Source organism: Diachasmimorpha longicaudata, chromosome 8 (assembly GCF_034640455.1).
Source record: "Diachasmimorpha longicaudata isolate KC_UGA_2023 chromosome 8, iyDiaLong2, whole genome shotgun sequence".
Taxonomy (NCBI): domain Eukaryota; kingdom Metazoa; phylum Arthropoda; class Insecta; order Hymenoptera; family Braconidae; genus Diachasmimorpha; species Diachasmimorpha longicaudata.
In genome coordinates, this window is record NC_087232.1 from 6,481,821 (window position 1) to 6,497,927 (window position 16,107).

Genomic DNA, 16,107 nt, shown 5'->3' on the forward strand with positions numbered 1-16,107 from the left:
TCTTCTCTTTTCTTTTAAATCTATTAAAAAAAATTCAAGGCTCATTATATCTGAAAGTAATAGTTATAAATCCATCCAATGTAATCAGCCATTCAGAGTATTCATGGGCGACTGACTCCACGTAAAGTACACACACAATGAAATATAAAGCACCTTGTGAAGGAAACTGGTCACACACTGGGTGGAGAGTGTTGGTGGAAAGCATCTCACGTATTTCTCGAGTTACGTGAGATGGGTTTGTTTAAACGTGAATGCACCCCCGCCCCTCACCCCTCAGCCACCAATGATCCCGTCGAACAATTGATACATCGATATTTCTGATGTCTCCTTTTGTCCGAATTGTAATGCTCACTCGTGAGGCCCTTCCAAACTACTCAACCGAGACTATTCAAAAGTCATTTACCCACAATTATTGACTAGTGAAAAAAATATTTACTCATTTCTCTTCACTATCAAAAATGTATGTACCCAGCGTTGGGAAGGGTGAGGCAAAATGGAGCGGTGGAGTGGAACGGACCGAAAACGATAATTTATAAAATGAGTAAGACATTCTCGACGTGATTGGAGGATGTCAAGGTTCCAATACAGAATCCTCGCTTCGAGCTAGAGTTGTAAAAGACATAATGAAAAATTAATATTTAGTTTCCGAATGAGATGTTCTTAAAATGTCAAGAAAAGTAGATATGAAACAATGGAATTATTTCAATCCTTCGTCTGGAGGGTTTCTTCTCCCTGAGTTTCCAATTTATTCGTTAAAAAAACACGTGCTTTATGATCCACTGGATGAAAGACTGCGATATTTCCCGTGACTTCATAAGATCTCGACATAAATTTATATCTCGAGCGGGAATTGGAAATAATGTCACATGACGCCCCATCAAAAAGCAAATTTTTGTCTGTTATCCACCAATAATTTGACGCGAGAAATTCGCGTCCTGACAATCTTGTTTTTTTCTATCAGTTTGTGTTGATGTACGTGTCATGAAGTGGAATCAACGAATGAATACATGAAATTGCGCGGTAAAAGTCAGACGGGGTTGAAAAGAGACGGAAAAGCCCTCTACACTACCCCCTTCCTCAATGGATCAATACCACCAACTTCGTGACGCGGATGTGACGTAGTTCGAGGCAAACCGTACATACGATAGAAGGGTAACATGCCGGGGCACATGCAGTTAGGAAGTCGAGGGACCACTGGCCGCGGTTCAAGGACTCTTAGGGGTGATTAGAGCGGTGGCGGGGAGCAATAGAGGTGAAAGCGCGTGGATTTAGTGCACGTTTGGTCAGACGGGGTGATGTGTTGCTGTACGTAGTACAGTGCTGTACGCCCACGAAACGATGCAAGATTGATAATGCTGAGTTGAGACTGGATTGAATGTTTAATGGGGCTTAAATGTCAATTTTTGAATGAGACCACTGGAAAGTTGAGGATTTTTAATGATTCCATTTATTATTCATGAAGTTTCTAGCGGACCAAGTTATGACTGGCAATAGTAGAAAGCTCCTGTAGCTTTATCAAAAGTGGAAGTGAAAATGAAGTGAAAATTAAATTTAGATAATTCACAATTCGGAAACTTTAAGTCGGAAATTCGTGGTCGAACATGGGTTTAGGTCCTGTCTGGTCCTAATGGATTAAATTGGATATTTATTTGATGATAAATGCATGTTAATGGCCTAATAAAAATTCTAGAATTAAATTCTTATGTCTCCTATAAATTACATCTCCGAAATCATTTAATTCCAAATAATTAACGTGGCCTTCCCATTTTCGGCTGTTTCACCAAACTAAATCCAACTTTTTTGAAGCGAAGAATTACCTTTGGTTACCACAAGAGCTCGTTGATTATACCTCCTCTCAACCCACTTTCTGGGTATATCCCGAGGCATGTTTACGAGGAACCCCTTTCAACGAATTGGGTTTGGTTCTTCCAGCTTCCAATTGGCTACCCCGAGAGAAAAGACATTCTCTGCAGAAAAAAAAGAATATCCGAATAAAAAGGAAGGAATAACCCATAATGTCCTGCAATTTGAAGACTCAAGAAACTTCCCACCGCATCTTGCATTCACTCCCATCGAAAGCCGTTGCAATTGATCCTCTCCCCCTTTTTTTTCTCACCATCTTTGAAGAATCAACAGAGTAACTCTCTCATAGTTTCCATTCTATTGACAGTCGTCGAACTTTCCTGACGCCGCGTACCAAGTTTCCCCTGATACTCAGCACTCGAAAGATATTTTAGCGTCGACTCAGCAGAATCACCAGTCAGACGTAATGACGGATCGTCTTGACGATATTGGAGATGTTGGAGATACATCGACATATAACCGATGGCCCATGCAATGCACCTGCTGCCTCCTGGTGGCATCACCTGCATCGACAATCCGACACCTTCATAAAAAATTTATTTCCAGTAATTACCAGGAGCAGATGGACACGACATTCATCGTTGCAATTATCAAAGTGCATCGGGTATTTTATACTCTGTAAGTTGATCACCATCGGTCACGGGAGATGGCTAGGGTCTCGATGCTGCAGGTAGGTGGTTGTGCCTTAAATTTTTGGTCACTCCAGTGGCAAGGAACCTCCTCCCTTCCCCTGGTTTCGTTCAATACGCGCGCGCGCGTTTGACGGCATCACCCACCTCGTTCAAGCTGCGAACAGTGCCGCCACAGCTCTCGTAAGGGATGCCCGTGATTTGTGTTTTTTTTTCCTCCATTCCCTCCGGCGTTATTTCCCAACAAGTGTAAAAATAGTTGATTGCACCCGGCCAATTGCTGAAATAAATCATTGACCAGTTGAGGGGGACAAATTTGACGAAATAACGAGCACGATGACGATCTGGAATAGCTAATCCTCTGAATGATTTCAGTGTTGTGAGGGGCACAAAGTAAACACTGTATTGTATAAAAAAAAAATTAATCTACCGTTTATCGTGATTTACAGATAATTAATCATCAACTTATTACTGTGATTGGTGATTGTCAGTGTGTGGTAAAAGGGGTGGGCTTGTTTGTGCTGCTGCTGTTGTGTGGCAGTTTTGCAGGTCGATGTTGTCGGAAAGTGCGAAAGGTCACGGGGGTTACGTGGTGATCTCTCATTATACGTTCACAGAGAGTAACCCGAGACATCGTTATCGGTAACCGTCACGATTGACGTCTTAATTGCTTTAGAATTACGGTGGTAATAGTAATGATGTCTTACGAAAGATCAGACAGCTCGTAACAAGCCCTGATTACATCCACTGATTGGTGGTGGCTCGGTTGAAACTCTTAACAGTGGAGAGGAAGATGAGAGAGACATTCAGGGAGTGTTGTGATGTGGTGAATATACAGTTGATGGTGTTGGCAGGGTCAGGGTGTCTCGGGGGCTCATTCCCCTCTCAACAACTCAACCGATCCTCGTAACCTTATTCTCGGGGCTTTTCACATCCGCATACCCCTCCCTTTTTGCTATTCCATCTCTCTTGGTCTCTCGCACTTCCCGGGATCTTATCACTTCTATTTTCTCAGCATATATTCTCGGCTGTATTCTTCTCACCCACTTGTATTTTTCCACTTTCTTATCTCTCGAGGGCCACTCTGAGACACCCATTGGCAGTGACTGAACCGCAGCCTTTATTCATATTTTGCTTTTCTTTGATCCACAGTGAATGTACCGTCACTCCTCCAGAATGTGATAATTGATTCTGTTGACGGGTATCATCAGACTAATTTTGTTCCTAGATGATTGGTGATGATTTTTTTTGAATGAGACTTACGAGGAGTTCAGTAGTGATCAGAGAACAATCTAACCATTGATAAGTTACCAATATTTGTAAAAATCATGAAACCAAACTATGATAATAATGCTCATCCGATGACTGTGACTAGATAGCGCGAGCTGCTTCGTGAATTACAATAAATCACTGCACCCGTAGTTGCTCCCCTCCTCTGAGTTTCCTTAGAAACGTAGCTAACAAATGTGAAGAACATTCCCCTTATCGAAGGTGAACCAGCTGGCAACGGTAAATTGGCGATAATGTAGTGTAGTGTGTTGCATCGTCAAGAATGCTGGTGTACTTTACCTCACGAACGTACACTAAATACGATGTCGTGAGTAATGCGCGATGATTGAAGACATCAACTCAACGACAAGTCAATCGTCGCATCCCGCGACGAATTGGAGTTTATTAATCGCAGCTCATATGACTGAATTGTTCATCGGGCGGGCAACGATGAACATTGTTGTTGGTACATCGATGGTGATGATGATGATACGCATAAGAAGTGGTGAAACAAGCCAATGACATCCCGACGAGCCGGGGGCGAGGGGTCAAAGGCACCTCCGAGTCCCTCGAGCAGTGGGTCAGAGGACAATGGCTTCGTAAATCGTCCTCGTGTCGCCGGTCTCTACCTCAATAATCTAAATCTTGATGATTCAACCAGATCCGATGAGCCTGGTACAAGTACGAAGTTGAGCACTGCCGATGTTATATTATCATCGTCTTCCTCATCATCATCATTCTCAACTTCATCACCACTGTCAACACCACCATCATCAGCAGCAGCACTGTCGTCATCGAGATTGGCGGATACATCGAGGAGAATAAGATCTATAGGACGTGGTAGACGTAGATGTTGGGAGGTGGGTGGTGATATCAGGGAGGAGGACAGGGATACAAGGAGTAGGATGGATGACGAATCAACCAGACACTCGGACGACTCGTCGAGATTATCTCCATTATCACCAAGTGGTTACGAGGTCTTTGATCAGGATGACAGTTCAGAGAGGACTATTAGACAGTTTCCTAATGAGGATTCGGAGCCTGATATTGCTTTGGATGGTGATGCTGGTGATAGAGTGAGTGGGAGGCGCAATATGGGCGAGTCGCCAAGTATTTCGGCAATGTTTCCACGGTGTAATCCACGATCTCAGGATGACAATAATGATGATGACGGTGGTGATCTTCCAAGGGGGATTAATGATGGTAATGGAAAAGAACAGGACAGGGAGACTGATGAGGATATGCACAAAGTCAAGATGCGCTTTCGATCACAGGACAGCACACGTCTCAGGCCACCCCTTGTTGGCACTGCTGGTACTTCAGCTGATTCAGGAACTGGTGATTCAGCCAGCGCTGAAATACAGCCTGATACACTTGGTACACCTTTACAAGCACTGTCCGATGATATTCTTGAAAACAAAAGTGCCGATCCTACGACACCGGATAATAATGTTGGTACTGGTAATGTGATCAGTGGTCAAGGGAGTGCCAGTGGGTATGCGACAACTAAAAATAGCAAGCACAGTGTTAAACCGTTTACGAAGGAGAGCCTTGATAGACTCGAGAACAGAACTATTCAGCTTGTCAGGGACTATGGTTTTCAACCTAGGCGAAAAACATCTGTTGAGGATGGCGCTATACTTCCACACAAGTTTGAGCCATTTCCGTCCAATCTGTATGGAAGACCACTCGAGGAGATTGATAACTTTATCTATGACGAAGTAAGTTCTGTCTTTCATTATGATAATTTTTCTTTAGCTTTGCATGGATAAATTTTGAAGCAGGCACGTCATTGGATTTTTTCCGAAATGGCGAAAATTGTGGATTCAGATGTTTGAATAATGAACGAAGTTTCCGTAATGCGGATGCATCGGGAATATAATTTCGTTTTCCTTTCCCGGTGGGAATTGAATTTTACCGCTTTATTTGACCGAATTGAGCCAATAGAGTATTGAAATCATTGGCTTTGGAATTTTCCATTTCTCGGATATGAATTTTCCATCGGGTTAATCCGATAATTCGGTCCGAATATTAGAATTCCTTCGCTGAATGTGAGCTACCCACACTCATGGAGATGATCTAGTTTGTTCATGAATCGGTGGAGATAAATATACGAATTAAATGAGATCTTTCGTATCATGGAGACAAAATCTTGTGAAGTAAAAACCCGTCCAACTGACTTAACAGCAGTTCCTTCAACGTCAGGATTGCTCAATTTTTCATCATGGCCCCATTGTCGTTGGCACTGTACACCTCTCTCTTTCTCATTCTTTCATATCTTTTTTTTAACTGGGGAACAGTGGGAGCGAAATGGGAATAGCAAAGTACGAAAAGCATCTGTGCAGTTTTTTTGCACACCATTCATACCTTTCCAATATCTCTTTTTTACGCTGTGTTCTAATTTACCTCTGATTCATCTCATAATCATGGACGGAGTTACTCATATACTGGTGAGATTTAATTTGCTTCGTTACAAGTTCATTAGCGAATGATACTGAGGTGAAAAAGAATTGGTAATTCAATTGTATCATCAGGAGATCGAAATAGTCGGCAGGGGTGGGTTAGGGGGTACTTGCTTTGGTGTGGGATCTCCTTTGAAGATTTTTTTTTCAGCAGTGAAGTGTCTGGATATATCGGACGAGGTGTGAAAGGTCTCGACATTCCAAATTGAAACTTCCAGTAATGCTGGATTGTCAATCATCTTTACTTTTTAATTTGGGATCTTTAGGGCATGGATTTAATTAGAAGAGACGGATTTTCAGTAAAAATTGTACTCAGTAACATCCAATCAATTTATTACGAGAGTTCAATTACAAAAATATGAAAATATCGTACTTTGTTGTAAAATATGGCGGTGACTGGAGGCCAGGGGCGGAGAATTATTATTCTCATGAAATTCTTCACACTTGAGTTCAATCCATTGCGTACCAGCTCGTAAGCCCCTGCCGGAGGGCTTTGAAAAGGCATTAATTTTACAGTTCACGTTGCTTCAGTATTTCGTAGATGATATTAGCTCGAGGAAATAATTATGGCATGCAGGGAAATCCCGGGAATTTCCCCAGGAATTATAATTGAGTTAGAGATTTTTGGGGGTGGGCGGGACAATTGAGGTTGCATCGAGTCGCTCTTGATTCCCAATAGTCGAATGGAAGTTGTAGTATGGAGGCTGACGTCAGAGCTCTGATGAGATTGAGTTCTCGAGCAATCTGAATTTAATTCGACTCTTTTTCAGTCGTCAGTAGGTTCATGAGAGCACTTTGCTACTATTATTCATCTCACTTTTGCCGGGGCTGTCCGTGAATTAGTGAGATGGAGAATTTTAATTGAAAATTTTCGAGGCGAATGAGAGGATTTTGAATGATTTTTTTTTCACGATATCCAAGAACTGATTAATTCCAGTCATTTATTAGATATCTTTATAAAATGTTTTTTTTTTGGGGGCTCTCTTGATTTTGGAAGCCTGGACGGGCAGCTCCCTCGGGTCGACACGTCAAAAAACACCTGCAAAAATTCCATGTAATAGTTATCACCTGGATAGCCTCCAAATAAGTCATCATCCTTGACCCCAGGGGAAAATCTTGCGCCTTGTTTGTGCCGCATTGGAGCAGTCTGCGGTGCTAAAAGCCCCCCTTCGTACAATACAAACAAGGGCATACCGGTGGTGTCTGCGAGGGGGTGGGAGAGAGAGGGTGACGAGGGGCCTAAGGATATATACTGCATAGCGACATACGAGGCGTCACGCCATTCAGAGGCACATCGGAAACGCGTGTGAAGGGGAAAACGTATATTCTCACTCGGTTGCCTCATTTTATCCCATCGGCTTTCTTCCCCACCTTCACTCAGCACCCGCTCTTCACCGCCTATCACCACTGGTTTGTTGGATGGAGATGAAGTCTATGTACGGGAAAATCATATGCAACCGATATAATGCCATTGGCGCTTTCCAGAATCCATGACATTATATTCTATGTGTCACACGCTGTGACTCTTGGCCATTTGCTAAAAGGTTTTATCGACGCTTGGCACGAAATATATTTCACAATTTTATGCAAAGATATTCGTTGGGTGGAGGAAGAAAAAAATTGAGGGGATGAGAAACCGGTAATAAATTTTTTTTGAAAAATTTATGGAGTCTTCGACGGTTGGGGTTCATTGTAAATTGAGGATCGGAGAGGAAGTTGGATATAAATATCGAACACAGTCGATTGTGCTGAAATTTCCTCTTTTGACTTTTCCTCCCGACGAAAAGCATTATATTTATTTCAACGAGAAAAACATCTCAGTTGTTGATATAAATGCGGAGAATTCAAAAATTTTACTTTTTTTCTGCAGTTTTACTGCGATAAAGTCCGTGAAAAAATTAATTAATCAGTGCACGTTGTATTTCAACTGAATCGTTCAGTCCCTCGTCTTTGACGTCAATCATCCGAATTTACCTCGCACTTCTCTTTCTTCACTGAAACGAAAGCACTGTCAAGCCCACCGCAATTCACCCCAACGAGTGCATAAAATGCTAGTCGATGAAAACACACCATCAACAGGCGAAATCAATACCAAAACTTCTCCCTCCCCGTAAACTCAAAGAGTCGAACTGAATAATCTCCGTCCATAAATTCAGTAGCAACACATGTTGCACCCTGTCGACTCCCTCATCGCCGGGAAGTGTTAGAACGACGAATTTCGATAAATTCCCCTTCAAAATAGAATTATATTGATCGAGACCTGAGATTCACCACCCACAGCAACCCCCGTGTCCTTTCATATCGCCAATGTTTTTCCCTGTTCCCTCACCCCCTCGTACATTCCCCCGAATTTTTCCTTTTGTCTACTTGCGTCACTAATCCTACCAAAAGCCGGAAGGAAGTCGATTTTCTGCACCAAAGACTTGGCTTTACTCCCAAACAATCTCACATCCCCCTTCATTTCATTTCTCGGTTTTTTTTTCCAGTTTCCCTATCTCGTCTTCTGCGTCGTAAAATATTTAATCGCAAACGAGTTCATAAATTGGTCCAATAGCGAACAAGGGATGGGGGTGGGTCAGCGAGGGAATATAAAAAGTATATTGGGCAGTGATATTGGTCCGGCGGTTTCACCTGGGGTTCGGTTGGCCATCGAGCCGATCTCAGGACGATCGGTATCGTCGGCCGCGAGCTTCGGCCGACCTTCCGGCCAATCGGGTGGGCCACCCTGCGTGGGAAGGGGTGAATTAAAATAAGAGAGGATAGACGCTGGACAAAGGGGTCATGGTTGCCACTGGCTGGTGATAGAACGAGATAATTTATCGTTTCGGGGCCGCTGCATCGCAAATGCGCCTCGAGAAACGTGCGTGTTACCGCACTGCGTCTACTGACACGGTTCTTGAATATACAAACATGCGCATGAATGGGAACGAGGGGGTTTATACGTCTCAGAGATTTTTAGGGGTTTAATTAGTTTAATTAGAGGAGAAGGGGAGATTGCACGGGTAAATGGGGAAGTGGAGAAATAAAGGGGATGGATTTTTGCGGGGAATTGGGGTTCGAGGAGGTTTATTGGTGATTCGGGGTTGCAAGAAAAAAAAATCAATTTATTTTTCCTGTGGGAACGTTCACCCTTCAGAATTTCTAATATAAAATCTTAGAAATATTGTTGTCGAATTTAATTTTGTTTTTTATTAGATTATCGCAATCAAGATCATGGATCCATTGAAAATTGGAAAAAGATATTCTTAGAAACAAATAAAAATGAAGGATTTGAAATTTATGGTACCATGGAGAGAAGATATTTTGACAATAATTCATTGGTGATGTTTATTAATTCGATTTCGTGAAACAAGGTCAGGTCAGGTTATGGCCTAGAAAATCCGATTTCTGGGATTAAATCGCGTGGAAAATAGTATCGTTTTTTTTTGTGTGTGATACAAGGAAATCTGGTGAGACAAATGATTCTTTTTCTCGTTCCTTCCAGTCAGTAAAATCCCGAAACTCCCTCGTCAATTATCGATTGTGATCGTCGGCGGTTCGTTGTTATGTCAATCAGATTCTTTCCCGCTGCTCCGCAAAATTGTTTGATGCCGAGTAATCGGGACGATGAATCGGTCACAAAGGAGACTGAAAAACACTGCTTCATTCCCGACTGTTGGAAAAAGAATGGAAACAATGAGAGAACGATGGCTACGTGTAAATACGAGCTTGCACGCATTTACCTTACGCTCGAGGCTGCGCGTAACTCAAACACAAAAGCGTCATGCTAAAAGAATCTGTGAATTTTTAACAAGTACACTCTTTCACGCTGAGTTGTAGCATCCAAAGTAGTTTGTAGTTGCTGCAGAGGGTTTAGATAATTTGATGGAGTGCTGTCATGCTTCCGATGATTTTTCCATTTTTTTCAACTTTCTTCGTTTAATTTTTGTTGATGTTATTTTGAACAAAGTCCTTTCCGCTTGGAAACCGGTGAATAATTCTCATCGGATGGAAAATACATTTCAGTGGAACTGCTTTGATGCAGTATCCAGACGTGATATATTCCCGTGACTCATCATTCACGCGACGATGTATCTGCGGTGGATAATTGCAATCCTTCCGTTCCACTTGGAAAGTATTTAATCAAACGAAATTACTGTTCAATTACGCGCGGTTGAGCAAGCGATATTTTGAGTGGAATTCGGTCACTTGACACAGAAGCTGGGAATCACTGAAAAAGTCATCAAACCTATGCCAACACTCAGCCACATTTTTTATTTAATTACTTAAAAAAAAGTGTCATAACTGTCCTCGACATAAAGAAAAAACAATTTCTAACCAAATGTTCCCTTATGATTCTTCTTTTATTTTTTTTCCTCTGAAAAATTGGAATTAAATCATATATAATAGAAATAAATAAATAGAAAAAATTGAATTGATAATTTCGAAGTTCGATTGGGAGAGAAAAAAAATAGTATAAATTAATCCACTAATTTCCCGTTAGTCATCTCACAATTCAATCTGGTTATGACCGGCGAGACGGAGTTATTATCAAAAATAAATATTGAAAGGCTATCTGGTAGTTGAGCATAGTCTGATACGAGAAAATGTTGAGTAATGGAGTCACCCCTCCCCTTAAATCCTTATCGAACAAATGCCCAAGTGTCAGATGATATTCCCCTTATGTGTTTATTCCCACCAACCGAATGTACACTGCAAGTTTCTTGATGTGGGCCGACACGTTCCAACAACGATAACTCATGTATGTCGCCTCAACACGCCCATGCACACATTCACCAACAAGTTTGTAGGTAATTTATGTATAGAAAGCTTAGAGCAACTATCGATTAATCGTACAAAGATTCCGCCAATTTTCACTGTGTACTTTGAACGCCTGTTCATCACCAGTGTTGATTCTATTTACGGTGATAAGTTACTCACGGTCTACCAGGTTAGTCAAATCACGTTGAATGAAGGATGAGATATCCTGCGGAGGAGAGGAAGTACTTTCAAGTCATTGGTATTGCACAACTCACTAGTACAAATTAATCATAAATTAGGGGGATGCGCGTCCGAAGAAAAACGTCTTTCGCTGGTCGAATAAAAAAATTTTGATTCCATTTAGTGGAAAAACCAGATCATGAGTTAGATCATCCCCCATTAATTTTTGTCAACTTCCGGACAGAAGATAGCGATGAGTCATTAATTTTTATAGAACGGTAGGATAATTTTTATCCAAAATTTTCGCCGCCTGTACATTGACAACTTCGTCGACTCCAAACCACAGGAATTCGTCGAGTCCAGAATTCATCAACTACCCCAGGGATGACAGAAGGTCCTGGTAAATGAGGGGTAATATTTCCACCAAGATTGATCATTCCGTATATCATAATAATCAATCATTCCTCCCGTAAAAACGCCGAGAAATCTCGTACACCCTCCGATATAATTAATGGAAATTATAACAAAATAGGATTTAATGATTTTTTGTTCAATTTATCTAGCCTCGAGGGGAGTTTTTCCCCTGTAGTGTTTCAATTTCATCCACTTCCACTTCACCGAACACTTACCCCTCCCCCCGCGGGACACGTTCACAGTGGTGTCGTGTCATACACTTGAAATTGGGTTAACGTCGATGTACGTCGCACAATGTTACACACAATATCTCTCCAGTAAGAATTTCTGGCATTGACATTTTTGTGGCTGGGTTTAAGTGCCTGAAGATATCGAATGGTGGAAAAATAATTATTGGTTAATTAAAACCGATGGAGCGTGGCTGGCACGTTCAGAAGTCGCACAGAAGAGCCTAACGAATTCGATAGATTACTCCATTCGATTTCTATTGAACTTTTCATTCGTCTTCACCCGATTCTGTTGAATTCTTCAACATTAAATATTTTGGAAAAAGTCAGAAGAGTTTGATTGTTCTGAACAACTTATGTTGCAAAATTTTCCACTAAATTTTATTCAAGAATAAAAATTGATACCTGTTATCATTAATCATTTTATCATCAAATTTTTTCTCTTCAGTCAATAGGAATTCAACAGCTTTTTTCGCCCCTTCACTGCTAGTTTTAATTAAATAATTACACTCGCGTAATTGAGAATAAAATATGTTTCGGGTAGTGGTGTGGAGAAAGGTAAGACGAGCGGATACAAGGGAATCGTCAAAATTGCCAGTCGACTGGTTTAATAATTTACCGTGTAATCTTATGGTCTTACCCAGACTTCCCTCGGATTCTTGCTTCCCACCACCTACACCGGGTACCAAATAACTCGAGACTGCTGAACCTCTGGGTGTTCTAAATATTTTACATTGAATTCATAATGTTGTAGATCCGATTTTTCTATTGAATGAACTCTCAGGAGTTGTGAGCACCAGCTGTATAATTTTTTCACCTTCATTTCATTGTAAATTTTTAGTGGTTAAAAATTTAAGACTCGGTCTTCCGGGTGGGAGGAAAAATCGACAGACATTCCTCTTTGAGGTGTGAATAATGGAGTTCTTGTGATGGAAATTCCGAGGTGGAGCGGTCGTTGAAAAATGTTATGAATTTGCCGGACGTGATACCATTCCGTATCATAATATCTATTAAATAAAATCATAGTATCTGGGCGTAACAATTTTTTATTATTATCTATAAAATACTATAAAATAAAGTACAAGATACTATATTTTATAATTTGACACTCATTATTTATTATATATTTTGAATCGTAGAAATATTTAGAGTGAAGGTGACACAGTTCTTTGGGAACGCAGGGGAATATTGACACAGTCGAGAATTTGCAACAGTATCTGATAAGTTTGAAGGACTTGGGTTAGTATAAATTCGTGTTATCACTGAAATGCCAATGAAATTCTTCAAGAACCCCAGGCGAAATCCGCAGCTCGTACAGTGAATTATATTTTTCTAGTCAGGAATTACTCACCCAACGGCAATAATAGAAAATAAAAATTATTGATATTTCATACGGAGTTGAGCACGAGTATGCGTGTGAATGTGACGTCACTCTATCGTGTCGCATTAAGTATGGCGGTGTAGTGTTACCGGGAGGTATTACAGTTTATATACATTTTGTCCTTGCCTAGCACACTTTTTTCCTGCTCGATTTTTATTACTTTTATTTTGACCTAATCCCTGACATACTGAATACATTGTAACGCAGGTATTTATTAACAAGTCGGCTGATCGCATTGGTGAGATAAAAATATTAAATTCAACCGATTCAGGCGAAGGAGAAAACAAGAGGAGTAGTACGAACAGAATTTAATCAGACGCGTCGCTGAGTAAATATTGGAAAGAGAATTGAATATTATTCTATGAAAGATGAGTAAGTGAATAATAACTTTTTAGATCCTCTGGGTTGTTAGACAAGTAAATTTCCTCAAAAACGAAACCATCACTAATATGTGTAAATTTTTTTTACGTTTACTGGAGCCCTTGGAATGAAGTTCCGAAGAATGTGTCGTCTGAAAATTTTTTTTAGTCACCAAACAGCTCTTCAGAATAATTTTTGACTGATTCTCCCAAATCTTTCAATAAAAAATCGTGAACAATTCATCAGTGATTTTAATTTATCCATATGGTTACACCGGGTGATAACAACCATAAAAGTCACTGATAGAACCATCACAATGCCTTTGAATAGCACTCTCGACTCAAACCATTTAAGTTTAACTGTTAACAACGTACCAAGTTTGACAGTTAAGCATTTGCGCTAGCTGTACTCCAACAATAGCTGTACTATACGATATTCGAATCGGTTGGCGGCCAATAACCTCCAGTCACGAAATTATGTAAATTGAGCCTGGGTGTGCATAGCAATGCATTCGAGACGATGAAATAGAGTTTAGACGGGACGCCGATGCCCTCTCCTCCTAACGCCTGAGTAATTTTGTCGCGAACATTCTGTCGCACTTGTGGAGCACAATTTTCCTTCAGTTAGTCGGTGCTTTACAACTTCGTGTCATTATTACCATTAACCATAACCAAGGAAAAACAACAGTTGAAAGAGCATAAAATTTCCGAGAAATGGAGAATCAATAATTCGATCGTGTGAATTGTACTGACAAATTTATTGACTCATCCTTGATCAATATGACCTGTTTAAAAATCCAAATAACGATTGCAAAATTTCAGAAGAGCAAAAATAACAGTAAAAAAAATTTAATGAAATTAGAAAAATGTAATGAACTTGAGCCGGAATAGGTAGATAGTGGTGAGGGGTGCGAGGGGAGTGTCGGTGGTTCGATCGTGTGAGACAGTCCATTGAGATCCCTATCATGGGTAGCACATTGGCGCAATGGAAAATTCGCCGGTGGGCGCGAGGGTGACGGGGGTGAGAGACAGAGGAAATGCGAGGTCTGTGCAAATGTGTACCGGATGGGTCTCGGGCTAAAACGGGGGGTCCATATGTAGATCCAGCCGTTATCGGTACTGGCAGGTAGCCAGGAGTCGATGCCACCCTTGCCAGCAATCACGACTAAAATTTCCAGTTTGCCTTGTGGCGCTTCACGTGCGCAACAGCCCAACGTAGACTGACTTTGGTCAATGGTAAATACAGTGGTTTCTATTTCCAAAATATCCGCATCACCCTCGGGGGAGAGGGAGGGAGGGGAATTTAATGGGGGAACCGAGAAAAATTCAGTTTTCGAGGTATGGATTTGAAAATAGAAAATTCAATGCTGTTATTGGATTTTTTTTGCGTTGATATTGCGATCTCGGGGTGGGTGGAGAATTTTAGGGGTTGATTTCAGCGGCTTGTTCCGTGGTCATGTGGTTTCAAATGCCGGATCTCAATTTTTATTATGAGCTTTTTATTTTATTGATGCTCGTGGTTTGGTTTTTGATCGGGTGTCGATTTTTGGGTCACGAGGTTCCGAGTGGTTCGGGGATGGAAATGATGGGGTAGAAAAACGTTTGTGCGATTTTAGGAACTCACACAAAAAATTATATTTGTTAAAAATATATTAAAAGTGTGTTGAATCGATTTTATTTATCTTTGAAAGATATATAAAATTTATTTAACGGTTTAACGTTTCTCTCGTTGTTTAAATAATTTAATCCGTCGCATGCTGATCTTATGAATATAAACTCAGTCACGCTGGAACACTATTTTTCCTTCTATTTTCTTCATCGATAAAAACCCCTTCATATTTTCTTTTGAAATTACTTGATCCGTCAGCTTTGGCTGTATAGAACCCATCCATTAACAAAAAAATTGAAACCTCTCGACATTTCACTCGCGAATAGTCCATCAAGCGCTTGAATTTTCCGAACAACAGCGTAAAACATTTAACGAAGGCAATGCAGTATTTTTATTAGCGATAAAATTTTTAAAAAATTCAAAAGGAGGATAACTTTTTCATGCCGTCAATTTTTTATGACACCTGCACTATTAAAGAAAACTTTTCACGGATAAAAACACCGCATGAATACAGGACACCCTGAATAGAGCCCCAGACACCGTGAAGTATCCCCCGAGAAAATGAAAAAAAAAAAATCCGATGTAAGTCGTGCAAAACTCGAACAAGTGGTACGAATCGATTACGGTCAGGCGCGTCAGAATGATAGTTTCCACTTGAATTCAATTCGACACTGCGGCAAAATCGTGTTAGAATCTATCCCCATTGCTAAGTCGCTTTCGATTTAAAATCGAATGCGGATAGAGTCTGCAACCGGTGAAACACCAGTGATATCGATACCTTCTGCGGTTACGGGAAATTTGTACTGGAGATAGAGAACACTTTCGGGGGAGCGAAAGAACTGGGAGGCTGGGCTGAGTGGTCATTAGTGATAGCTACCGCTGATGAAACTGCTACCATTAACGAACAAATTGGCGATCATGGGCTTTTATTGATGACTATCGCGTGGTTCGGCTCCCAAGAATATCGTCGAATA

General features: G+C 40.9%; 1 protein-coding gene across 4 annotated transcripts in view; it reads left to right on the forward strand.

Moving 5' to 3' along the window:
- Nucleotides 1-2,552: 2,552 nt before the first annotated feature.
- Nucleotides 2,553-16,107, forward strand: part of LOC135165523 (sodium channel protein 60E-like) — a 60,024-nt gene continuing 46,469 nt past the window's right edge. Inside the window, exons 1-2 of one of the 4 annotated variants that reach the window (XM_064126901.1) lie at nucleotides 2,600-3,318; nucleotides 3,645-5,482. In XM_064126901.1, the coding sequence (XP_063982971.1) occupies nucleotides 4,280-5,482 (1,203 nt within the window). In that variant the 5' untranslated portion in view covers nucleotides 2,600-3,318; nucleotides 3,645-4,279. Of the gene's footprint in view, nucleotides 5,483-16,107 lie in introns of all 4 variants that reach the window. The other 3 variants (XM_064126902.1, XM_064126905.1, XM_064126903.1) reach the window with 3 other exon arrangements.